Source organism: Bos indicus x Bos taurus, chromosome 24, assembly GCF_003369695.1.
Source record: "Bos indicus x Bos taurus breed Angus x Brahman F1 hybrid chromosome 24, Bos_hybrid_MaternalHap_v2.0, whole genome shotgun sequence".
NCBI classification, from domain to species: Eukaryota; Metazoa; Chordata; class Mammalia; order Artiodactyla; family Bovidae; genus Bos; species Bos indicus x Bos taurus.
In genome coordinates this window covers 41,947,208-41,974,177 of record NC_040099.1, presented here as the reverse complement: position 1 = coordinate 41,974,177, position 26,970 = coordinate 41,947,208, and the positions used below count along the sequence as shown (strand labels likewise).

The 26,970-nt window shown below is 48.9% G+C and overlaps 1 protein-coding gene across 2 annotated transcripts in view; it reads right to left on the bottom strand.

Moving 5' to 3' along the window:
- The window catches only part of RAB31 (RAB31, member RAS oncogene family), an 81,568-nt gene extending 57,510 nt beyond the window's left edge, over nt 1-24,058 (bottom strand). The window contains exon 1 of one of the 2 annotated variants that reach the window (XM_027525553.1): nt 23,892-24,058. In XM_027525553.1, coding sequence (XP_027381354.1) covers nt 23,892-23,930 — 39 coding nt within the window. In that variant the 5' untranslated portion in view covers nt 23,931-24,058. The remainder of the gene's footprint in view (nt 1-23,891) is intronic. The other variant, XM_027525552.1, reaches the window with a different exon arrangement.
- Nucleotides 24,059-26,970: the final 2,912 nt, after the last annotated feature.

Here is a 26,970-nt window from a genome sequence, read left to right as displayed (position 1 = left end):
AACTTGCTCTTAAAAAGTAGAAAAATGGTGAAAGTGACAGATGTCAGCCCCCATGTTAGGTTTTAACACTGAGACTTGGTCCCCCTTTCTCACCAGGTTGCCCGCCCCCAGCCTGGGGCTCCTGGAAACAGAAACATCGGAGCCACAGCTCTCGGTGACCATCCAGGGCGCTCTGCTATCCCTAGATCAGCTGGTACCGCCACACCATGAATTTGTCCTTCAAGTGGGAAGCGCAGCCGTGGACCCCAAGGGCTCTTGGACTAGGGTAAGGAGGCATGGCCCTCCTCCCTCCAGCCCCTGGAGCCTGGGCTTCGTCCTGAGGGCAGTGGAATCAAGAAGACCCAGCACGGGGAGAACTTTAAGAGGACTGGAAGGAAACCAAACCAGGAAACAGAGGTGTTTAAGAGACTGCACACACCTGCTGCATTTTTACTGAGCATCTACTATATGCCAGGTGTTTTCACAGATGACAGTGGCCAGTCTATCGTGTCAGAGCTAAGACTCTACCCAGAGACTCAGCAGGCGCTCATGCTCAGCGCTGCAGGGCGGGCAGATGGAATCCTTCCTATATCCCGACCCTGACAAGCCTGACAGCTGCTGTTCTCAGACCACTCACTGGCCTGAGTTAACACTCAACACTTTGCTGACCCCAAGCCGAGCTCCTACGTGATGCAGAAAGTTAGCTGCTGTGATCCTTAGTCACGACACTAGATTGCAGCACTTACACACGCTCCCTCGTTGGCCAGAAGCAAACAGTCAACATATCTGGGAAGTACTGATGAGCCGAGACGCCAGCCTCTGCTCACAACTCGCCTACCTTCCTGACTGTCACTGTTCCCCATAAACGGTGATAGTTTTTGACCCATGACAGGTGAGGAATTGTCCTATACGTCTGAGGGTCAACTGGATTCCTCTCAGACTTGATGCCCACGCTAGATTCAGGAGGGGACGTCACAGAAGGGAGGAGATGTATTTGCGGGGAGCTGAGCATCAGAAGGTGGGGGCTGAGTCTGCAGAGTGTAAGGAGAGCCATTCCCATAATCATCACGCTGGCTTGACTTTCTCTCGGCTCGGTCCCTCAGTCATCCAGCACTTCTGCAAGCATTTCACAGACTTTACAAAATACACAGGAAAGGCAGCAGTGAATTTCCAATTGGGAGGGAGATTATTTAATACTGCCCCCCTCACTTTCCATTTATGTTCTTTAGGAATAAATGCTAAACTAGCACATTCAGTTTAAGAAATTTGACCAGGAAACACAAGGCTGCCTGCATCAGGGCTACCAGGAGAACCCCCACCTCTTCACGCTGATAGGAGGGGATCAACGTGTGTGAACTTCACGTACCAACAACGTGAAGTCGTCCTTGTAGATAAATCAAGATTCATGGACATACAACTCTTTAAGAAGTTTATTTTAGGGTCAAGAAAGAAAATACATAGTTTATGCTTCCCAAGATAGGAACTGTCCCTTGTATGAATCACTGAATATTTCCAGAAGAGAATATTCCCAGAGACGCTGGGGGTCAACACCTTCCATGCACTGTGAACATCCCATAAAGGATGAGTCTCAGGCTGCTTTGCCTGCACATCCCTGACTGCAGACAATGAGGTGTAGATCCTCTGATAGGTGTGTATCTATTTACAAACTGCACACATGCAAAACTATACTAAGTATTAGACAGCCTGTAGGACATAACCAGGAGTAGAAATTTTTAAAAGAATGACCTACTAGGATCTTCTCAATACTATGCCACCAAATACAGAAATCCCTGGATGCCGAGACTGGCATAAGCTGTAACTGCCCCAGCTCCCAGATTTCACATCTTTGTTCAACCAAATAGCCTTGTCGGTGTCACAGACAGATTTACAATCAATACAGTCCAGCACTGGGGGGAAGGACTCAATCTCCGTGTGCCCTCCCACCTCCTTGACACATAGAGACCGGGAAACAGAGACAAAGCCCCCGGAGGCTAGAACCACACCGTGTGGATGGGAGGCTGGAGGCAGCCACCTTTCAACTCTCTGGGCTGGGAAGCAGAAGCCGCTGTGTGGACAGAAGTTAAGCCAAGTGGCCCAAAGACGGTTCTGATACCTTCCTGAGGCCCAGCTACATTCCTGCTCTGGGTTCTGCGGGACACTCTGTATCTTTCTTCTTTTTTAACTGGGTCTCAGGGCACGTGCAAGGCCCCTGACGGCCACAGGAAGCTACAGGTGGCACTGGTGGCAAAGATCCTGCCTGACGATGCAGGAGACCCAAGAGACTCAGGTTCAACCCTGGCTTGGCAAGATCCGCTGGAGAAGGGAATGGCAATCCACTACAGTATTCTTGCCTGGGAAATCCCATGGACAGAGGAGCCTGGCGGCCTATAGTCCATGGGGTCACAAAGAGTCGGATGTGGCTGAAGTGACTTAGCACAGGGCACACTGGAACCTGCCCCACCGGCCACAGGAAGCACAGCAGAAGGCTGCCCTTCCGAAGCTGGACCCCCAGGAGGAAGCATCTGTAAGGCTTTTACTGCTGACCCCGGTCACTTCCCCCCACCTCCAGGCCCACTCCTCCCGCCCCTGGACTAGGCCATCACATCATCACACCTACTGCTTTTTGCAGGCAGTTACAACCAAACCATAACGTTCTGTGCTGCTCTCCCATCAAACAGGAGGCTGGAAAATGTCACCTGATGTCTGGGCCTGGCCAGCAGTAAAGTCTGGCTGCCGCCAGCCGGGGCACCCCCTCAGCCACTCACGAACCTCGGGCATATTTCATCTGCATCTCAGGTCACGGTCATGGCTTAAAGGCATTGCTACACATGCACTCAGAAACCAAGTGACAAGACGAGAATGTCCATTTCTACATTCTAGTTTTACAAAAATACAACTGATTGACTTTATTAAAAAAACAAAACAAGGAAGAAAAAGCAATGATCTGGGAAAGACGATGACTTGTTCCAGGGGTGAGCTCACCATTCAGGTTTCAACTTGGACCCTTCTGTCCACTCAGGCTCTGACTCTGGGGACCCATTCACACTGCCCCCGCCTCCCCCACCGGACTCTCTCTCAAGCAGGCAGGAAGATTGCAGTTTGATTGAGGCAACCAGGCCAGAAGTTGCTAGATAATAATTTGGTCAGACGAACCAAAGGAAGTGTTTCTTCACTCGGTGGTTTGGACAGCTTGAGGGGTCAGGGATGGAACTAAAGACTTTCTCTAACCTGAGAGCACAAATTTCTGTTCCACCGTGACCTGACCACATGACCCAAGCAGCTCAATTCAAACTTTGCTTTCCTACCCACGAATCTGGTGCCTTACCCAATCTAGCACAAAAGAGACTTGCCCAAGGTCTGACTGTGTGTATAGATACACACAAGTAAATCTGTGACACGATCCTGTTTGTGTGCCTGCCTCTATCCCAGAAAAGGATTAGAATATTTAACTGAGCTTCCCGAGAGCCGGCGCACGTCAAGCCTGTGTTTTTACAAGACAGAATCCTTTTCTGCTAAATGCATCTAAGCTGCAAACTGTATCTGGCGACCAGGAACACGGAGTCAGCCAGGACAAGTAGATAGCGGCAGCATTCTGCCGTTCTGCTGACTGAAGGAAAACACTTTGGAACTTGAGTTTTCTATGACGTTTGATCTGGACTCTAGATCCAAACCAGCTCTATGTTCATGCGTCTCAAAACAGTAGCCACAAGGCTGGCCAGCATCACTGCACTGTCCATTTGCCTGCACGCTCAGTTGCTCAGTCATGGCCAACTCTTTGTGACCCCATGGACTGTAGCTCGCCAGGCTCCTCTGTCCATGGGATTCTCCAGGCAAGAATACTGGAATGAGTTTCCATGCCCTCCTCCATGGGATGTTCCCAACCCAGGGATCAAACCACATCTCCTGAGTCTTCTGCATTGGCAGGCAGATTCATGACCACTGCGCCACTTGGGAAGTCCCAGGTGTCTATTAGCTTCTCTAAAAAAGGTGAAGCATCAGTGCACATCTGTTCTCTGTAACATCCGAATCTGATAATGCCATGAAGTCACCAAGTACCAGCGTCCTACCCTCTGATCCATGGGCTGGGTTACCAGCTACTGTTCAATCTAGAGCTCAGCATGGGAGATGACCCAGTGCCAAGACAAGGAAGAAATAAACAGCAAGGGCCCTGGCACCCGGGGTGGGGGCTTCCTCAGCCCCACTGTATACCCTGGAGTCCACTCACCACGTGGCAGGGCAGACAGGGCCACCCAGAAAATCTCAGAGTGGTTCTCAACCAGATGGCATCCCAGGGGGACACCCAGGACCTGCCTCCCCTACAGGAGAGGAGTCTCTGAGATTTCTTCCTGTGTGCAAAAGAAATTATGCATGCTCTCTTTTCTGGGCTAGAAGATCCAAATCTGATAACTATTCGGGAATAACTTTGTAAACCTTAATCATAATTGTTTTGCTCTTCTGAGTTGTTCCCTGTCTCTTTTAACTGGAGGAAAACATGAAGAGAACTCCAAGGAAACAAACCCCAAGAGATCACAACCCAGAGTGTGAGACACATGGGGCGTACATCCTAGGAGATGCTGTGACAAAGGAAGAATGGAAAATAACAGTCAGGAGGTGGCCTGTAGGGAAACCGGAACTCATGATAGCCCCCAGCCCACCCACGAACTAACTGTGCAGGGGAGCAGAATTTGGGAGCAGTCAGAGTGTGTGTTTGGGGTCTGACACACGAGATTTAATTTTCTTACTAGTTCTCTGTGCTTCTGTTCCTTCCTCTGAAACAGGAGCAGTAGCAGGGCCCGCCAAGTAGGACTGTGGCAAAGATTAAACAAGATAATACATCCACAGCAATGAGAACTGTGCTGGCTAACTGTCATCGTGGTGATTATGCAGCCATTTAAAACAATGAAGCCTACCTGCATGAGCTGCTATGTATGGAAAGCGTTCCAAGATCTATAGATTGAAAAAATCCGTTTTCAGGTCTGTAATGACTTCTTTATTTTAAAAAAAATATCTGGGTGTGTGAGCACAAGCCTGAAACACATCCTTAAAAAAAAAAAATCACACAGATACATTAACAGTAGCCATCCAAGATTGGAAGCAAATTCCAAGAGTTAGAGAAGGACAGGGAAGCCTGGTGTGCTGTAGTCCATGGGGTCGCAGAGAGTCAGACAAGATCAAGCGACTGAACAACAACAAAGATTGGGAATGACGTACCTTTTTGTAGCCTTTGAACTTTGTAATTCTACACAAAGGATTCCTTGGGTCTATTTTTAAGTAGGAACAGATGTGATCCTACGTAGAGGAATCAGCATGCACATTCTGTTTCCTTCTTTAAGCTTCTCTGTATAAACGTAATTTTTTCCACTAACAAGTTTTCCCCACACTCATTTGTATTATCCAAATTTTAAAGGGCCATCACCCGAGTCACAGATTCTGGCCTCTATGGGATGCGCTTCATTGTGATTGTGCTAATCAGAGTGAGCAAAACAAAGGCGGACTTACAGGAACCCTGCTGGAAGCCAGCTCCATCGCTGACGCCCCATGTGTCGTGTGTCTCTGATGGCAAAATGTTAATATTGGGACCTAAACCCTCTGCCTCCTAACTGCTCACGTTTAAACCATATCACATGTGGAAGTAGTCTACACTTGTAGTTTTTGTTGAGGTGCAATTTTCATAACACAAAATTAATCATTTTAAAGTGAACAATTAATTCAGGGGCTTCCCTGGTGGCTCAGTGGTAAAGAATCCACCTGCCAACATGGGAGACATGGGTTCCATTCTTGATCTGGGAAGATCGCACAAACGGTGGAGCAACTAAGCCCGTGCACCGAAACTCTGAGCCTGTGGTCTAGAGCCCAGGAGCTGCAACTACTGAAGCTCACGCCTAAAGTCCGTGCTCCGCAACACCCCCTCACACAGCCCAGGGAAGCCAGCAAAGCACTAGGGGAGCTGCTTTGGGAGCCCACACGTGGGACCCCGGCTGGGGAGGGGCAGTGATGGGAAAGAACGTGGCTTCCCAAATGGCGGGTCCTCCCACTAAAGCCTCATCAATTCCAACCTCAGGACTTCAGTCCCTGTGATACATCACTTAGCAATGTCCCCCCAAATCTGGAGCTGCCATGTCCCAGGGTGCCACTGGCCATCTCACATTTCCAGCACAAGATTCCCCAGCAGGAATCATACCTGCCCAAAAGCAGCACCTGCCAGGGGCCTGCCCAGGACCAGCAGCTCGCCTGACAGGAATGGGCTTGAGAGCCAGGGACCCGGGCTACAGGCCAGGTGGAGAAGATCCACTCTGCCTCGGGGACTAGCTCACGGGGCATGCCTCATGCCCCAGACACCTGCTCTATTGTCCCTTCTTTCTAGCACTGGTGCAATGGGGCCAGATGTGTCTGGATGGTATGAGTTGCCTCTGGGTGAACGCTGTTAGCCCATCACAGAATTTTAAAATTTGCATTTGGAGAAGTAAAAACACTTTTACAGTAACATGGTGTAATCCTGGTGCAATAAGGCAAACTAAGGTAACTTCTGAGCAAATCAACTTGTTTTTCCAGAAGCATCAGGGAAGTAGATGACCTTTACCAGTCCTCCTGGAGAGGAAGAACTTCCTTCTATTTAGAAGTTATCACATGACAGGTAGGGGCCCCCATGGTCTCATGTTACCTGTGCTGCGTAACTGTTACTCGCTGGGACAGACACTGTTACCAACATTATACAAGTGAGGGATCTGAGCTGAGGAAGCTCCACAAACCAGCTTAAAGCTTGTTTCTCTCTCCTTAGAATCCAGAGTCTGAGAAATGGCTCATGTCAAAGATCCGGTCAAGTAATAAACCCGCTGTCTTCAAATTTTATATGCCGGCAGTGACCTTGTTAGGACATGAAAGGGGCATATGGGAGAGGATCATTGCTGCCGTTCATCCATTAGAAAAAGAGCCCTGAGATTTAGCAGGTCACCCCTGCTGTCGAGGTGGTCAGGAGACTAGGTTCCAGCAAACGGGATAGAAGCAGAGGCAATAAATTGACCCCCAAATCCATCAGAGCAGTCCTGAATCAGCTACCAGAGCTGACCAAGAAGAAAAAGATGATTTCTCTCCTGCCTAAGTCCCTGGACTTTGGGGTCTCAGCCTGTATCCTCATCAACACAGTGCATTAAAGAATTTAAAAACCCACACATCCCTCTAAACAAACTGAGAATTATCCTTAGAGCTTGTTGGACCTCATCATCTGCTTATTCCTCACTCATTTATAAGGTAGATTCATTCTGGCCCTGTGTCTGAAATCTCACAATTTCCAAATCTAAATTGATAAGCTTTACTTATTTATCTATATACAAGTATGACAGTACCCCATTTCTTTAAACCCATATTCTTTCTAGACTACGCCCTTCTTTGGAAAATGCCCCTTACCCACATTTAGCTATTGGGCAGATGTTCTGTCTGCCCAGACCCAGTTTTCCACCACCCGGGGCTGGCAGGACATCATCTGACCTGGGTTGCGCTCTCTGCCCCACAGGGCAGCTCTGGCCCTTCTTCAGCAGTTGCATCCACTTCCACGCATAAGGCCCAGCAGGGTGCCATGACAGCCAGCGTGCCTGCCAAGACCAAGTCGTTGGTAATCCTGTCTTGTTGGTTACCATTAGGGCAGACAAAACTCTTTTTAAGACCATTCAGTAACAGAGGCCCTTGAAAGAAGCAGAAGGGGGTGGGGTATCTGCTGGAACCCCCTGACCCTGACTTAGATGCCTTAAGCTATATATTTCAGCTGCAGCACGCATAATCTACCGTCGTTCCCTGAGACTATATGACAGGTATGGGTCAATTTGTCCTAGCCTGCCATTTTCTGCCTTCTCAATGACCTATTACCAATCTAAGATTGATCTGCTGTGACACCTGCTGTCTTCCATGACCAGAATAATAAACACAAGCTATTCGCGTTGGCTACTCCATTTTTGATCAAGAGCTGCAGTCAGGGATGACAGACATCTGCCCATTAGGAAAGGCACGTAATTAACAGCAGTATTTACCCGCTCCCCCTGGGACACCAAGCAGGAGAGAGAAAACAGACTATCACCAAGACAGACCAACACCGCCCCTGCCCTGCTGAATTACAGCAGCTACACTCCACCTCCCACTCAGCCTCGACTGCAATCAAAATAAATACGCTTTCAGATTTAAATGACCTATAATGTAAATCCATATTATCCATGTATTTTCACTATATTATGTGCATCAGGAAGCTGTGTGTGTGATCATCTGCTACAGAGACAGGACTGGGGCTGACCTTCAGCTGGGACAGATGGAATTGCCAGCCCTGCCACAATAAGACTCCTGCAGAATCAGACTGGCATACGGAACTGTGCTTTTTATGGCATTTGATTGGAATTTTTATGTGCTTGACCTCGTCACGGGAGCAAAATCCATCGTCTATGGAAATCATAAAACTGACTGTGTCACCTTGGCACACCATTCAAAACCAATTAACTGATCTTCTAGACACATAAATCCATTGATCCATTTTTACAACTGGCATATAAAACATTCATAAGTGCAAACAGGTGATACATTTTAATAGACACTTGAAAGAGTAAAGTGAAGACCAAACAGATTTAAAAACAAAAATAATGACCTCTGGTTCTTCTCATCCAATATTTCAAAGCACTACCTTTTAGTCTTAGGGGAAAGCTTGGAAATTCACATAAAACAGTACTCTGCTTTTAATATACATTTGTGTATTCTAACACAGATTATACAATATTTCAAGCAAATTTATCACTACTGGAGTCTGAAGGCTTTTTAGAAACTGAAAGCGTGACCCACTGGAGACTTCTTTTGCCTTTGGTAAGTCTAATTAATTATTAACATTTGCCGAATTGCCTTTGGGCACCCAATATCATGCTAACACAATCAGTAAATATTTACCAAGAACTCCCAGGTTGAATGCCACTATTTTCTTATTCTAAGTTGTCAAGAAATTTATAAATGAACAAATTTCAGCTCTGACTATGAATGAACAAGCAGGAACTCCCTCTCTGTCACAGGAAAGGCTCCGCTGCCTCCAGCATCACAGGGCACCGCCTATGGGGAGGCCCCGGGCCAGTTGTGTCCCTCTGCGGACACGACAGGGAGACAGATCGGTGACAACAATAGGCAGCCAGCTTCCACAGCTTCAGCTCTGGGTTCAAGATCCAAAGTCCAGACTCAAAATTACACGTCTTAATGGCAAAGAAGATGCTGTTTACTCTCTACATCAAGATGGCAAAGAGTGAGGAAAAGTGCCCCTTTTCAAAAGAAGAAATAGATTTTGTGAGAATAAGATCACAAGCAAGATGCCCAGCACATGCTGCTGATGTAAGACCACCGTTCCATCACCCGGCACCGTGAGGTGTGAGCTCTGTTAAGACTTCAGGACCAGAAGAGCACCACTGCGGGACGTGGTGAGCCGCATGGGTTACTCATGGGATTCTCAGGAAACTGGAGAGCCGTGGTCACAGCCGAAATCATGCCTCAACCCCAGGCCAACCATGAGTCTGCAGGCACAGCTCCCCACTGTCGCCTTGCTCCCAGGCCAGGTCTGGGGCGCAGACCTCAGGCTGTTCAAACTAGGTCACCTGCCCATAGCTGCGCTGCCCGAGAGGTACTCAGCCTCCTTGAGTTTATTCAGAGGCAGGATCTGCTTCCCTCCAAAATTAAGACTCTAAGGAATTTCCTAAAATAACACACAAACACCGACCACATTCGTTCCGGGTAATTCTTTGGCTTCTACAACTCCAACTGGGAGCCACACCCAACTCCAGATGAAACTCAGTTTAGTTCTCAGGTAGAAGCAGCTCTTTCCTCAGGCACTTTGCAGGGGCTCTGAGAATCCTGCCCACCCTACATGTGACCTGGAAAGTAACCCAAGGAAGGCTACCATACCATGATATGTGAGGATTACAGGCAACAGAAGTATTAACATTCCAGTCAAAGGGAGTTCTGTCCATCAGAGGGCAATGAGACCATTTCACACCCATGAGATTTCACCAGTCATGTGCGTGGATTCACGTATGAGGGCTCATGGTGGGGAAGATGAGTCTAAAGACAGAGGAGGGGCCGGTGGCAGAGAGGCTGGGACACAGCACCCAGGAGATGTGGATCCGCCCCCAGAGCAGGAGCAGAGGTTGCCAGCTGGGAGGCAGGTGGCAGCCCATGGTCCCAGGAACTGTGTCCATACCTCTCTTGGGCGACTCCTGGAAATGATGGGAGCCCAGGAGAATGGGATGACACTTCGGGTTCAGGTTGGGACTCCTGGCAGAGAGGAAGAATCAGACTTAGAAAGAAGAAGAACCTGTGCCTCTGGATTCACACTTGATACTGAAGAGTGTCCTTCTGAAAGTAGCCTCTGCCCCTCCTGACCGGCAATAAGCAGTGCTGGACCCGCTGTGATGCGGGGTCATTGTTTCACTGACCAGAGAGTATGCCCTACAGTCCATCACCACAGGTATCAGAAAGCTTCAGCCTGTCACAAGAAGGGCTCCAGCCCTGCTCTATTTGTGGGAGATGAAGGATCCTACACATTAAGCTCAATGTATCACTCACTTTCCCACTGACACAGCACTTTCTGGACTAACTCCAGTAGAAGTAATCCCACTCATACTGAAGGGGGAAAAATAAAGAAACACAGCATGGAAAATATCCCAGGGCTGTAGATGGTGGAAACTGTTAACTCATCATTTCGCCTACGTATTTTTCTAAAACTGGTCAAAACACAGAAGCCATCGCACTTCAGAGATGGGTACCACCCAGCTAAGGCTCAGCTTACTACATCACTCTTTCCTTTTAGCTCCTCTCAAATTTTTCACTCATTAAAGCATATTCCACTAACCACTGAATGAATTCCATATATGCAATGTCCCAGATTATCATTCTCGGTAAGATGAACATTGGCACAGATGAACAAAACTCGCAATACACTCAGCACCTAGGAAAGCTTGTGCTCATTAATATTAATATTCGTTCCGTGAGCAAACCAATCACCTAGATCGTACTTACAGCCCTGGATGTCCAAGACCCATGCACCATTCAGTACCCGAAAGCAGGTTCCTTCACACGATTTCTAAATTTTCCTGTATCTGATAGATTCAGAAATCAGTGCATTTTTTAGTAGAACAATACAGAGTCCATAAACAGACCCAAATACATACAGGGACTTCATTTATGACAAAAAATAACATATCAGACAAGTGACTAATGATGAATTAATCAACAAACAGCATTAAAACAACTACCTAGACATTTGGAGTAAAGAAGAAAAAATGTGAATCCCAACCTGACTCTTTGTACCAAAATAAATTTCACATGATAAAAAAATATTTTTTAATTAAAAAAATGTAAAACACTATGAATGAACAAAAGGAAAATTAAAATATAGGTTAAAATTTTACAATATTAGAATATGGAAGCACTTTCTAAGCAAGACATAAACACCAAAACTATAAAGGAAAATACTGATATATTTGACTAAACAAAGAGTTTAAAATATTAATACGATTTTTAATTCAGTAAAAAAAAAAGTAAACTAGAGAGCAACAAATTGAAGAAAGGCTTGTGTAATACAAATGACAAAGGGTTTGGTTTTTTAATATACAAAGTGTCTCAAAAGTCAGTAAGAAAAATAACCCAATAAAAATTAGGTAAATGATGTGAATGTGTAGGTAACAAGAAATAGAGCTAGTCAATAAACATAAAAAGATGCTCAAAGTCATCCATAATTAAAAAAATAAAATTAGAACAAGTTATCAACTTTTATCGATAATATCAGCAAAGATAAAAAGTTTTGATGATATTCAGTGTTGGTAAAGGTGCAGAAAATCATTCATAAACACTTACTGGGAATATTCTGGTTTTTAATTTTTTTTTTTGGCTATGCCTCATAGCTTGTGAGGCCTTAGTTCCCTGATCATGGATTGAACCTGGGTTCCTGGCAATGGAAGCACAGAATCCTAGCCATTAGGCCTCCAGGGAATTCCCAGGAATATTCTACTCTTAGATCTGGACATTTACATAGGTCAGTTTAATTTGTCAAAATCCATTGTGCACTATAAGATCTATGAGCTTTTTTGCAAGAACCTTACACTTTAGTACAAAAATGTAAAGAATAAGTTACATCACCATGAGATATCACCTTACACCTGTTAGAATGGCCATGACCAAAAAGATAAGAGACAACAGGTTGTAGTGAAAATGTAGTGAAAAGGGAACCCTTGTGCTCTGTGGTGGGAATGTAAATTGGTCTAACACTATGGGAAATAATATTGAGGTTCCTCAAAAAATTAAAAATAGATTTAACATATGATCTAGTAATTCCATTTCTGGGCTTATATCCGAAGGAAATGAACACAGGATTTCAACGAAATATCTGTACCCCATGTTAACCACAATATTATTCACAAGAGCCCAGATATGGAAACAATCCAAATGCCCATCAAAGAATGAATGGATGAAAAGGATGTAGTACAAACAGAAAAGAGAGTATTATTCAGCCTTGAGGAAGGAAGACATCCTCTCATCTGTGACCACATGGATGGACCTTGAACACATGATGCTATGTGAGATAAGTCAGAGAAAGACCAGTACTGGGTGCTACCACTTATATGTTAAATCTGAAAAAGTTAAACCTATAAGAAACAGACAGTAAAATGGTGGTAACCAGGGGATGGGGCTTCAGCCAGGGAGAAGGGGTAAGACTGCTATTGTTAAGGGCACAAAGTTGTAACAAGTAGTGAATAAGCCATTGAGATTTAGGGCACAGTATGATGAATATAGACAAAAATTGTACTACAATTATGCAATGTGACAAATATGACTACATCAGCAATCATATTATAACACATAAGTGTACACACACCTAACCTTAAACTCAGTGGTAAAGAATTTACCTGCTAAGGCAGGAGACGCAGAAGACTCAGGTTCAATCCCTGGGTCAGGAAGATTCCCTGGAAGAGGAAATGGCAACCCACTCTAGTATTCTTGCCTGGAAAATCCCATGGACAGAGGAGCCTGGTGGGCTAGTCCATGGGGTCGCAAAGGGTTGGACTCAACAGAGCGACTGAGCTCGCACCTTAAACTTATTCAGTGTTAATGTCAAATTTATTTTTTTTTAATTAAAGAGTATGTTACAAATTGGGTCAAATTCATGAAAAGAATGAAGTTCTACAATATCACACAGTAAATCAAAAGCTATTACTTATCACCTATGCCTTGCCAGATCCCATGGCTAAGCAGATTAAATAAAACTTAATTGGAGATCCTCTTGTGCAAAGAATCTACTTAGACTCTCTTAAGCCTCAAGATTATCAGGGTGTAAAATGGTTTTTGGAAGCAGAGGTAAGAGAACTTTTCAACATGACACGCCAGGCCGGGTCAGAGGGGTTGTCTGTGCAAACTGCCAGCATTTTACAAAGCGGGAATCTGGACCCCAGTAGCTATGTGGTCTCCCAGGGGAATCGAGCTAGGACGTGACAAAGCGAGAGCAAGCCACGTCTGCCGACCTGAGGGTGACCCAGAGTCCACTGTGTTCAGCTGGCAGGAGGCCCATCTAGCTGTGAAGACAGTTGAACTGTAGCCCTAGAAACTCCTAATGCCTACAGCTCCACCATCCAGCAGGTTGATCACAGTTTGCGAACCAACTCTTTCTGAAACAATTATAGCACTCAACACGTATCCCCTGAGGGAGTGAAGGAAAAAAAGGCCTGGAATCCAGGGCTTCCTGAAAACAAACTGGGAAAAGGGCAACGGATAAAGCTGAGCCCAAGGTCCCTCTGCACACACAGCCCTATGACGTCCGGGATGCCTGGGACCTACCAAAGCTCATCTCATACCACAAAACACAGGCAGGGGCTGCCACACAGGGCTGACCAAAGACTGAATGGAACAACTCTGCATTCAGTTGTTTGCCCCTGCGAGGCGCTAAGTGAACCCAGGGTGGGCCGGCGTCACTGTCCCAAGCACGGTGTGTCCTGCATGTGTCCCGGCCTCCTTGCAGACACCGCTTCACGTCTTCACGGCTAATTCAGGCCGATCATCTCACCTCCCCAACCCTGGCCAGAACCCTGACACTGAGGCTATTTGCCTTTTCTTTCAGGGAGGATACTCACTCCATGGGGTCGCCCAGAGTCGGACCCAACTGAATAACTAACACTTTCACTTTCTTATCCAGGGAAGTACTTCAAACCTGGTTCAATTTGATGAATTATTTTATTTCTTTCTTTTTGTGACCCCATGCTACTGTGCCACATGCCAATCTGAACTAGTAATTTGTGACTGAGAAAGTCTGCAGCCCAGCAAAGGCTGTGTCGCTGGTTCCAGGGTCATGCGGAGCTGGTTGTAATCCTTGAAAGCTCACTTATTATTATTATTATCAGCTGGGAGTCTTTGTGCTGTTACCTGGCCCCGAGCTTCAGTTTCCTTTAATGCAAGATGTGGGTGAAATGCTCGTGCAGTCCAACAGACTGAAAAAGAGTTGGAGTCTAATTCTCCCTTTGCTTCTGGGCTGGCCGTCTGACTCGATCAGTGAAATGTGACAGAAATGACATTCTGTGATCTATGAGCAAGGAGCCTGTTAGCATCCACCCAAAGCTCATGGAACAGAGACCGAGCAGGACCCTGTGGGGCCCTCGTGGGCACAAAAGCCTTTCTTTGTCCCCCGTTTCTTGTTTGTAGGAAAAAGGCTTCGGCCTCCTAGACCTTCCCCAAGTTCCAAAGGGCAGACTCAAGCAGTTTCTAATTGTGGAAGGGAGGAGATGCAGAAACAAAGGGAAAGCACCCAGGAAATCGTAGTGCAGCTTGGGCAGGGTCCTGGTTCCTCCTCAAGGGACGCACAGCAAATATCTCTGTGCTCTTCTGCAGGAACTAAGGCCCTTAACCAGGCTGTTGTTGTTTTTCAGTTGCTCAGTTGTGTCCAACTCTTTGCGACCCCATGGACCACAACACGCCAGGCTTCGATGTCCTTCTATCTTTCCCAGAATCAGGGTCTTTTCCAATGAGTTGGCTCTTCGCATCAGGTGGCCAAAGCATTGCCAGAGAATGTTCAAACTACTGCTCACTTCACATGCTAGCAAGGTCATGCTCAAAATCCTGTCACCCAGGTGGAGGATTCTAACTTCAGGCTGAGCACAAGATGCCTGGAACACAACCTGCTTCCTGCCCTTACCCCAGATTTTCCTATAAAACTATTCCCCCCAGACCACTGAGGAGTTGAGACTTTCTGAGCGTGAGCTGTTCGTTCCCCTTGCTCGTTCTGCAATACCCTTCTCTGCTGCAAACTCTGACGTTTCAGTTCGTTTGGACTCACTATATGTCATGTATGAAAACTTGAGTTCACAACACAACTCCTGCTCTGGAGACGGCCAGCCACTGTGGAGGCAGTCTGACTGCCCCGAGACTCCACACTGTGAGGAAGCCCACGTGACGGCGTGCAGAAGCCACGTGAAGACAGATGTCTGGTCACCCCGCGGGTGCAGCCAGCCCAGCCCAAGCCACTACAGCTTCAGTTCCAGCCCCGGCCACCATCTGAGCAAGGACTGCCCGTCTGAGCCCAGTCAGCCCCCAGAGCAGTCAGTGAGGAGGAACAATAAATTGTTGTTTTAAGCACTAAGTTTGGGGCGGTCTGTCACAAAGCAACGGAAAGCCAAAACACTCAGCACAGTGTCTGGCATGAGTTACCCTTGGTACATGTCAGCTGTCCTGGTTACAGAAATACTCATAAACTAGAGTAATTTCAAGACATCCCTCTTCATCCAAGGCATTCTGAAGTGCTTTCTTTTTTCTTTTCTTTTTTTTTTTAATTTTTAAATTTATTTTGAATTGGAGGACAATTGCTTTACAATGTTGTGTTCATTTCTGCCATACAACATGAGTCAGCCACAGGTTTACACGTGTCCCCTCCCTCTTGAACCTCCCTCCTACCTCCCACCCCATCCCACCCTTCTAGGTTGTCACAGAGCACCAGGCTGAGCTCCCTGTGTTATACAACAACTTCCCGTTAGCTAGCTATTTTACACAGGGTAATGTGTTTATTTCAACGCTACTCTCTCAAAGCACTTTCTTGCCTGAGAAAGAACAGAGTAAGTTTTGGCTTCAATTCCAGGCCTGTGTTCAATCTTCCTCAAATGTTACTGATGTCGCTGTTGTGATCAGGGCTGAGGGCAACTGAAAATTATTATGGTGCTTGTAAGTTTATAATTACTGTTTTTCTTCTATCCATGGATAATTTTAATAAGGAAGAAGTCAAGGACATACAGAGAAGACACCAGCAGAGCATCTGTAACTACACTGCTCACAAGCAAGACTAAGGGTGTGCACGTGGTTAGTTGTGACACAATAATTATCATTAACAAACTGGAAGCACAGAGCTGACGGGAGTAAAATGCACAATCATGCAATTCACATCAATAGCAGCAACATGTTCAAATAATAAATTATAACTTTAGCAAGAGTTTCAAAAATCTTTCTACTCTTATTGAAAAAAGATTCTACTAGTTATCTTACCAAGATTAACCTAACCTGAGATGGAGATCTAGAAATAATACACTCCATCTTTTTAAAGCGATGTCTTTCTTTAAAAAAATACTCTCTGGGCTGTGCTTCTGGGGCCCTTTTAAGGCCCTACAAGCTCCACTCCCTTACCTGGCAATTGAGCGTCATGTGACATGACGTCATGTGACACCCCAGGGGTCACCTGGTGCTGTTACTTCACCTCCCCCTTCCAGTTCTATCAGCCCAAGGACCCTGTTGGGCTGGAAACCCAGGGACAGAGCTTCCCTCAGCACCCCAGCTCTGTGGCAAGTCCTCATACCTGCCTACACGCACACACCCGTAAGGGTCTCTTTTCATCCCCACAGCACTCTTCCCATTAGTGAAATCCCCGTTTACTTTTACAGATCCCTTTTTAAAAACTAAAACAAGAAGCCTCATGAAATGCCTGTGTTACTCCCCACAGGGTGAGCTGGCTGGGTTTCTGGTCTATACTGGCAGCGGAAGGAAAGTTCCCTCGCTGGGACTCAGCACACCACCCTGCTCAGAGGGTTGGAAAGCAGAGTCAGAAACATTTTCCTCTAAGAGCCCAGCCCTGGTGTCTCTTTAAAGGACAGACTGAGATTCACCCAAGAGAAGAGAATAAGGAAACACAACAATGGAAGCCTGTGGGGCTGAAAAGCACAGAGAAAACCAGGGAGCAGGACAGTGGGCTGGATGCTGATCATAAAATGAAGGTGTCATCTGAACATAAAAGACAGGGAGAGAAGAACCACCAGGAGGTGTCCGTGAGATGAAGGAGGGCAGGCAGGATGCTGTCTTCACAGCCCCGGGATTTCCATCGCACCAGAGGCAACAAGACCCGGGCGAGGCAGTACAGTTCCATGTCCTAATAAAGAGACAAGGTTGAAGGCGTCATCCTGGTGAGGACCCCGTCTCTGCCATCTCACCCCTAATCCCTCCCCAACCTCATCATCAGATTCAAAATTCAATGAAGACGAACTCAGACAATAAAAAAAAAAAAGTAGCTTTTCAGAAGTTTGTTATGAAAAAGTTTAGAAAGTATCTTAGCTCCTAAAATGAAAGGGGTCTGTGAAGTATTAAGCTTTGATGCTATGAGATGTTCTTCAAAAACACACAAAGAAAGACTTTCTTAATTAAGCTCGCTATAAATGTAAATGCCCTGGCCAATTATTTGATAAGAAAGGGAGGGAGGAGAACAAGAAAGGCTTTGCTCTCTTCTCTTGCCAGCAGAGGGCAAATGTTATGTGACACTGTGTGTGTGTGTGTGTGTGTGTGTGTGTGTGTGTGCGCGTGCGTGCGCGCCCGTGCAAGCCTAGGTCTGCATCCTCTTACTCCCTCACTCATACTTCTTTCCTTTTATCTTCTCCTCCCCATTCCCTCCCCTACCCTTCTTTCTCCTCCCCTTCCAGGGCTGGCTGGTGAAGAGGCACTTTTCAGGACCAGGCATCTCATCTGCATGTCCTCATTAGACTACTGACTCCATGAGAGCAGAAAGGAAGTTATTCTGGAAAACTCAGGTGTCTGTTTCTTCTAGAACAACACAGACTGTTGATACAAAGGGATCCAGCTCCCCAGATCTTGCTCAAAGGAAAGAAAGTAGGAGGGACGTGACCTCCCCTGGATTCTACCAGCCCGAGTCATCCAGATGCCTCCATGGAGACTGAAAGTGGCCCAGGCTGCATTCTGGGTTAGAGCTGGAGTAAGCAGAAGGCGCAGTAGTGACCTCCAGAGAACAGGAGAAGGCTGGGCCTCAGAAGCAAGGAAACTGATCAGAAAAGACTCCTGGAGGTTCTGCGGGGAAAAGCTCTCCAGGGGCCCCTGATGTTAAATCCCACTTTTCTGTATTTCTGCCAACAAACTCCTCAGGACACCCGCGACTCTCAGCAGCTTTAGCACTCAAGTGGGGAAAATAAATCATCTGGTCTGTTAAGAGGTGGTCATTGCTCATGGAAAAAGACCGGGCCCGGAGCCCCGAGAGGAGAACGGGGTGGGTGGGCGGGTGAGCTCGGCTTCTCACTCACCCCCAGTAGGTTTCAGTCTACACCTTCAGTCCCTGCTAGAGCGCCAGACCCACAAGGGCAAGGCCCTTTGTTCTGTTCAGACACACCACTGCACAGTCAGAGAAACCAGGAGTGTTCACTGAGTGAGAGCCATAGAGCTAAAAGAGAAAGATGTTCCCCACATTATACAGAAAAAAATAAGACCATTCAACACCACCTACACAGTCTTCCCATCTGAACCCAGAAGAAGCAACGAGGAAACAAAACAGAAACATTGAGATCCCAGGGCTTTGTACATGACCATTGGCCTGGATGCTTCAGAGGTGCCAATGTCATGGTGGTAAAAAAAAAGAGAGGGACTGTCTCAGATGAAAGAGCTGAGAACCAAAGGTAACACGCAATCCCTGACTATACAGTCCATGGGGTCTCAAAGGGTCGGACACAACTGAGCAACTTTCGTGGTTGTGCTGTCCACCTGCCGCCACCCTCAGCTCCCGGCACGAGAGAAGCTGTTGATAATCAGTGGATAACTGAGGGAAGGAAAATGAGTAAAAGTCGCTCAGTTGTGTCTGACTCTCTGAGACCCCATGGACTATATAGTCCATGGAATTCTCCAGGCCAGAATACTGGAGTAGGTAGCTGTTCCTTTCTCCAGGGGATCTTCCCAACCCAGGGATCAAACCCAGGTCTCTGGCACTGTAGACGGATTCTTAACCAGCTGAGCCACCAGGGAAGCCCGAGGGAAGGAAAGCCTATTCCAATTTCTAATACATGTGACAAATTATACAAACTCAGACAAAAGGAAGTAGAGTAAGTTAGACATTAGTCTAACCTGTTGGACACAAGTGAACTTGAAGACCTTTTCTAACGCCTGAGCTCAAATCTCCTCACGTCCTGGTGCCTTAACGTGTAGGTTTCCCTGGCGGCTCAGATGGTAAAGAATCTGCCGGTAATGCCGGAGACCCGGGTTTGATCCCTGGTCTGGAAGATCCCCTGAAGAAGGGAATGGCAACCCACTCCAGTATTCTTGCCTGGAGAATTCCATGGACAGAGGAGCCTGTCAGGCTACAGTCCATGGGGTTCGCAAAGAGTCAGACATGACTGAACAGCTTAGCACCAGCACCACCAACAGAACCTCAGACTTAGACAACGCTGATGGTTGCCTGGGCGGCTCCTCCCCATGCTATGCATGTGTTCTTTCCGAGAGGACCCCACACGTTCACATCACCTTACAGAATACTGTCAGTAAGGGGTGCTCACCCTGACCCAGAGCAGCCAGGCCAGGGTCCACAGGTCAGGCTGATCTGCTTCTTGTGAGCAGCCTCGTAGGTCCTGGTGCCCCCGGGGACCCCTCAGCCCTCTCTGGTGAAGTCCTCACTGCCCAGATGTCACAGCGAATCCCAGGGACTTGCCTGCTCTTTGAACAGAGGCCACAGGAGAGGCCTAACCAGGCCCCTGATGCCTGTGGAAGAAGTGGCAGAAATCTCTAAACTGTCGTCAAGACAACCAAAATCCAGATATAAATCTCTTTGGGATTCCATTCGGAAGCAGTTTTTAAGTGCACACACCCAGAGGAAATAATAAAAGAAAAGAAAGCGCCTCTCCCCCTCCCCTGGCCCTACCCCTCCTTCCCCTTCTCTTTCTCTCTCTCTCCCTCCTCCTGCTTTTTGCCACGTGGTGATGTGTGTTAAAAACGCAAACTGGGACGCTTTCCACTTTTGGGGTTGGAACAGCTGCTGCCTCAATATTGTTTTTGTTACTTTTTTTTTTTAAACATACTTTGCTGTTTTTAATGGAGTTGTTTTTTAGCTATGTGTTTCATAATACTAACTGAGATTCACAAAGCGGGAAGATTGGCACTTTAATTGGCAAGAGTGAGATTCATGGGTCCTAAGAGTCCAACTCGGACAGTCTGCTGCCCAGCTCGATCCCAAGGCATCCGGGGTAATCCCAGGGAAGGGCACTCACGAAGGCATGGGAGAAATATGTATGACCAAGTCCTCCCATGGAAACAACAAGAGCCAAGAATTTGTAACAGGTAGCCTAAATAAACCCCACGCTCTCGGTCCTTCATTTTTCCACGAGCACAAAGCATCTGGGGAATGCTCCACAGATGGCTGTGGTTCCACATTGGAGCACGCACTGAGAGAAGTGAGATCAGGGTTCTGAACCCCAGGGCCTAACAGCAGGGCTTTGAAAAGCACAGGTGCATGCCACCTGGCACACCCTGCTGCCACCTGCTGCAAGTTACCCTCGGGTCAGGAATCTTCATCCACATGGGGACCTTTAGCTCAGAGGGGGGTACGCCTGCACCACCCGAGCTGAGCACAACCACGGCCTTAAATGGGAAGCAGGTCTCCCAGTGATCACCGAGTGCCAGGGATGATCACCAGGCACTAAAGGACCAGCCCCTCAGCCTCTCGGGTGAGCCAGCAAGGCTAAACGGTCCCACTCCCATCACCTGCTCAACTGGGCTGACAGACAGTGATGCTGGCAGCGGGCGTGGCTGCAAGGGCCTGAGATTTCAGGAAGGTGTGGAAGTGGCTGAAATAGGAAGCTGAGTGTTGACTATATGCAACACTTCATCCACAAAAGACAGGCCTCCCATACAAAGAACAGAGGAACCAGGGCTCCTGTTAAAATTCTGAGAGGACTGTGAGCTTGGCACCGAATCTCTTTTCCAGGGGCGGATCCACAGGATTCTCTCTCCTGTGGATCTGCCAAGAGAGCAAACCAGCAGTTAGATTGGCTTTGGCCACACCCAGTTCGATCTCAGGGCTTCCCTAGTGGCTCAGTGATAAAAGAATCTGCCTACAATTCAGGAGACTTGGGTTCAATCCCTGGGTAGGGGAAGATCCCCTGGAGGAGGAAATGGCAACCCACTCCAGTATTCTTGCCTACACAATCCCATGGACAGAGAAGCCTGGTGGGCTACAGTCCATGGGGTCACAAAAGAGCCAGACATGACTTAGCGACTAAACTACCATCACCAACAGTGCTATCTCACCCAGAGCATCGCCCTGCTTCAGGAGCAGCTGAGAACCTAGCTATCACACACACAGGATGGGACCAGCCAAACCGGGGGACTTAAGACACATTATTTGGTGTGATAATAAGAGCAATGGCCCTTTCCGAGATTTCAAAGAAATGGCTTCTGATCTGAACAAGAACAAAACCTAGAGCCCCTCAAAAAAAGAAGACCACAGATACAGGGTGATGGGATTGAAACTTCAAAGTCTTCATCTGCTCAGATTTATCTTCCTGAACTGCTGTGGGGCTGTTCTTTTCTTTCAAGCCCAGCCTCCTACCTCTGGGACTCTGCAAAGGACCAGCACACAAGGAGAGGCATTGTCTCCAGGAAGTCACTGAACAAGTGCATTCCATCCTTAGAGATAAGGCAAAAAGAAGTGCAAGGGCTTCCCCCAGCTTTCTCATCTCCCAGCCTCGCTAATTATCATCCTGGAGTCACAGGGTAGCAAGAAATGGCACTGTGTATCTTAGGAGATCGTCTGCTCTAGTCCTCTGCCTTAAACGGGAAGATGTTATTACGTCCATTTCACAGACACCGTGATCAAGATACTTTTCCAGAACTGCACAGCCAGTGAGCAGGACAGCATAAGAACCCAGGCTTGCTGCTTTGGATCAGAGCTCTTCTACCTGATTGTAGAAGGAAACAGACTTATCTATAAGCAGAAAAATTGAACATAATTCATGTGCTGGGACAAGCATATCATTTCTGATTTTATTTATTCACAAGGCCAATCTTGACACACATAACACACGTCAAAGTTGCCTCTTGCTTCCCGGGGACCCGACCTTCTGAGTCTTTGAAGCGCTTTCTGGAGGCTGAAATGACTCCTCAGGAGGAAAACACGCAATTCCTGGAATTTGTATCTGGCTTATGTTAGAGAGCCTGGCGGTGACACCTACCCCTGCAACTGTGACAAAGGTCAACAGAGGGAGGCCAGGACAGCATCCACCAGATCCAGGCCATGGCCCAACATGGGGGCAGGCACAGAGGAGGGAGGGCCTCTGCCTGACCCCCCTGGATGAATCAGGAGACCAAGGCCAACAGGACAACCTAGTGTAAACAGGGCTTTAGCAAAGGACAGTGAGGCCAGACCTCCCCAGGTTCCAGGAGGGCCTCCAGGGAGTCCAGACAGCCCCTTGTTGTTGCTGTTCAGTCACTCAGTCGTGTCCCACTCTTTGTGACCCATGGACTGCGGTACGCCAGGCTTCCCTGTCCTTCACCATCTGGAATTTGCTCAAACTCATATCCATTGAGTCAGTGATGCCATCCAACCATCTCATCCTCTGTTGCCCCCTTCTCCTCCTGCCCTTAATCTTTCCCAGCCTCAGGGTGTGGGGCAATCCGGCCCTAAGCTAGAACCATTCCTTCTTTATCTGCTTCTGCACAACCCTCTTGACAGACCAGTTAGCACTGCTTTGATATAAACAGAACCGGTCCAACCTTTGCTGCTTTTTTCGGAAACTGTTTTCTTGGGAGACCAGAACTGCCAAGGGCTGAACACTAGCCGTCTGTGCCAAAAGCTGCTAAAACCAGGGCTGAAAACCAGCTCTTCCCAAAGAAGCAATTCCGGAATGTGGTGTGGGTACCCAAGAGCGAGCGATCCAAAACGCCAGCTGAATTCCCTAAGCACTCCCAGGGGGCAGGTCCGCACCACTGGGGAGTTTGTGTCTGTCTTTGTTTCCGGCTTCTTCCACGTTTCTTTGGGCTCAGAAGGACCCGCTTCGGGAGGGGAAGTGGGGACAGGGGAGGACTCTGTCGTCCTGCCCTGATCCGCAGCACGAAAAGTTTTCTACGGTGCGTTCTCCCTCTACGTTCCCGCCAGGTCGTCCCCTCGCGCATTTTTTCACCCCGAGTTGAGCTCTGTTTTCTTTTTAAAAAAAGTAAATAAACTAATTGCCCCCAGGAGGCAAAAGGATTCCGCGCCTTGGCTGAGTAACTTAAAGTTTCCGCCGGAAGGAAATTATTAAAGGCGAAGGAGAAAGCCCACGGAGGCGGGGTCCTGGCCTGGTGTCACCGCGCAGGGGTCCCCGGCCCGGCGCGGCCCGAGAGGACGAGGGCTCCGGGAACCCGGCGCGGCGAGGGGACGAGCCAGGAAGCACCCGAGAGAGGCTCGGACCGGACCGGCGGGGCCGGGACAGAGAGCGGGCCGGCCAGGGGGGTGCGCGCAGGGGACACGGGGGGCGCACAGACGTCGGGGCCGGGGGGCTGGTTAGGGGGCGGGGCGGGGAAGTTGAAGAAAAGGGGGCGCGGGGAAGCGGGGACGAGGAGGGCGCAGGGAGGAGGGTGACTAAGAGAGCGCTGGGAGTGGGGGGGGGGGGTGGGGCGCGCGGCCCCAGGGGCGCAGGACTCACCCCGAGAAGACACACTTTGAGCTCTCGGATGGCCATCATGAGCTCGGGGCCGGGCCAGGCAGGGGCTCCGCATCCTCCGGGGCCGCCACGCTCCGCGCCCCGCCAGCCGGCTCCTGCGGTCCCCGCCTCCCCTTGCGCCGCCCGCGGGCGGATCCACGGCAGCTGCTATTTCTGGGCCTCTGGCCGCGCCGAGGGTCACGTGGCCGCCGCCGGCTCCTCCCGGGGGTGCGGGGAACCTCGCCGGCCGGCTCCCAGGACCGCCCCTGACGGCGTCAGCCCCCGGGCCCCCGCCCGCGTGCCACTGGCGTCCTGGCACCGGGCCTCCTCCTTCCGGCCAGCCCGGCCTCGGACCCGGCTCAGCAGAGCTCACCCTACCCCCGGCCTCCCGCTCCCAGGCCACGGGGTGAAGGCAGGACCGGTCCGGCCCGCGGAGGCGGGGGCCCACGACTGGACACTGCATCCCCCTCGGTAAAGGGGATGTTGTCCACCCGGGATCTGCTGGGAGCACTTTGAAGTCTAAGCGCACTGGACAGAGGCAGTCGGACGAAAGGAGGGTCTGATCATGCAGCCCGCCTCTCCCGCTGTTCCTCGTGCGGTGGGGAGGGTGCTTCAGTGCACACCCAGGTCGCTTGCCTGTCTCAGCCCCACGTTCGCTTTTCCATATGTCATCGGAAGTGATTCTAGAGGCAAAGGCCTATTCCTACCCCCAAAGCAGGCTGGTCCGCGTCTGAAAGGGGAAGCGCATTGTAGGCAGGAAGCTGCTATGCAGGGTACAGAAAATGCTGCGGCCTGGGGTCAGACCCCCGGCCTCAGAGCCCCGGCTAGAAACAGGCGGCTCGGTGGACTTTTTGCATCCTTCGGAGGCGGGCTTGGGGGTCTGCGGGCTTGTCTCCACGGTGGAGCGCACACCTCATCCACTACAGAAATGTCAGCCTTTTGGACATTGGTACTTGAGTTAGGTGTGGCATTTCAGATTGGAAACAACTTTCTTTAAACTTTATCCCCTAACCAAACTCTCAGGCCTCTGTCCTGACCTTGCAGTTCTCCAGTGAACCACCGCCCCACCTTGATTATCTGGGTTTTGCTCCTATTGATGCCACGTTGAAGCTACCCACCACCCAGGTGACCCCATGCTGTGGGAACGTCCAATCACGACCTCCAGAGAGAAATTCTAAAAGGCCAGAGTCAAAATAGTGCCCTTCTCTCAAATAAAAGCCCTGACCGTTGGCAGTGAATCCTCCAGGGCAGTAGCTTCCCCTGGCTTGGGCAGGCTTGGAGGATCACCCATTCACATAAATCAGGACTAAATTGTTTAAAAAGTAGCCATGGATGAAATATAGGTCTTATTCAGCATGGAGATTATTGTATCGATACCTGTCCTTGGTTTAGTATCTAAAGCAAGGACAGGATGAAAAGAGGCCTGCCCACGAGTTTCCCAACACTGGGCACTGGGCACTGGGCCTCCTGTCTTCAGATCCCTGAGCAGAGGACAAGTGCCACACAGCCGCAGAGCGACCATGGTCAAGCAGCTCTGGCAAGGCCACCTCACATCCCTGGCAGAACAACTTGAATCTCCATGTCCTACTGCTTCCCTTTGGCCTTGCTTCTCACTTCCCCAAAGTCAACCAACCCAGTTCTCACTTCCTGAAAGTTAGCTAAACCAGGGTGGGAGGTGTTTCCATTAACACTGCAATAGGTCCCTAAGGGCAGGACCACCCCAGACAAGTGGGCTGGCAGAATTTCTCATCCGATGCCCTGTTTTTCTTTCATTCCTCCCATTCCTCTCACTTCTGCGCTGGCCTCCGTGTCTGCCATGCTTGTGTGGTTTCTTAGTTCCCCCCTAGCAGTCTCTGATCCGGGCTTTCCCCCTGAGAATCACCCATCTGTTTTATTCTCCCCACACTCACCCCATTAAAATCTCCTCACTCATGTCTCATTCTGACCAGGCGAGCTCTTCACAAAGTGCCAACACTTTGTGGACCACCATCATGGATTTATACCCTCTCCTGGGCCAAGTCATCCTTGAGGGCTTAAGAACTGGCCTCGAGGAAACCCTGGTCCCAGGGATCACCCCAAAGTGATGCACCAGGCTCTCCCAGGCAGGAGAGACAGTGGCTGCTCCCAGACGCATTTGGGGAGTGTCTGTCCAGGGTAGGTCTCCACTTGTTAAAGGTATAATGTTCCCTAGGAATGTGTTTATCATACTCTAGGATGACAGTCAGAAGGGCCCAGCCTGACTCCTCTGGAATTCTCTGCAAATGCGAAGAGGTTCTGATGTAACTTAAGCAGAGATAAAAATCCAATGGTATGTAACTGAGGGCTTATCAAATTTTTAAAAGATGGAATAGGCAAAAGTTTCCTGTGAAATCTTTGTAAACCAAAAGGTCATTGGGCTAATTTGAATTTATGCTTTTCACTGCTGTGAAGTCCTCGGTGGCACTTACAAGATGCAATTTAACTCTTAAGCGTATCTTGTGATAACGCTGCGCCAAAACCAGCCTCTTCTCTGCCTGCTGGCAGAACCCATTAACCTCCAGAGATGTGCTCAGCAGCCACCTCCCAGAGAGGTCTCTGCCTGGGCTTGCACGTGCTCTACTCACGGCTCTCTAGCATTGACTCAGCAGCTCACTTGCCCTCCTGTCCCCCGTGAGGGTCCTGCCCAGTGTCCGTGGAGCCAGTAGAACTGAAGCCAGGTTCAGTTCAGAAGCAAAGGAAAGCTTGACTCTTCAATCAAAACATGGAGAGATGGGAGGTCATGCTCCAGAACACCCGCTCTGCCAACAGCAGGGCTGGGCTGCTTTGGGGGAAGGGGGCGGGGTTCTCTCAGGCATCTCACAGCTGCTGCCCTTGCTCCAGATGGCAGTGCTGGATGCAGCATCTTTGCACAGGGCCCGCCATGGCAACTCAGAGTTGGGGGCGGAGCTTCTGCACAGGTCCCTGAGCTGAGGGGTCGTCACCACCATTTTGTGCCAGGAACCCCAGTCTGAGGTGTCCAGCTCCAGGCTTCTGCACACAGTGCCCTGGGAGCCAGGGAACTAGACTCAGCACAGAAACAAGGTCAGGCTTTATTTCATCACTC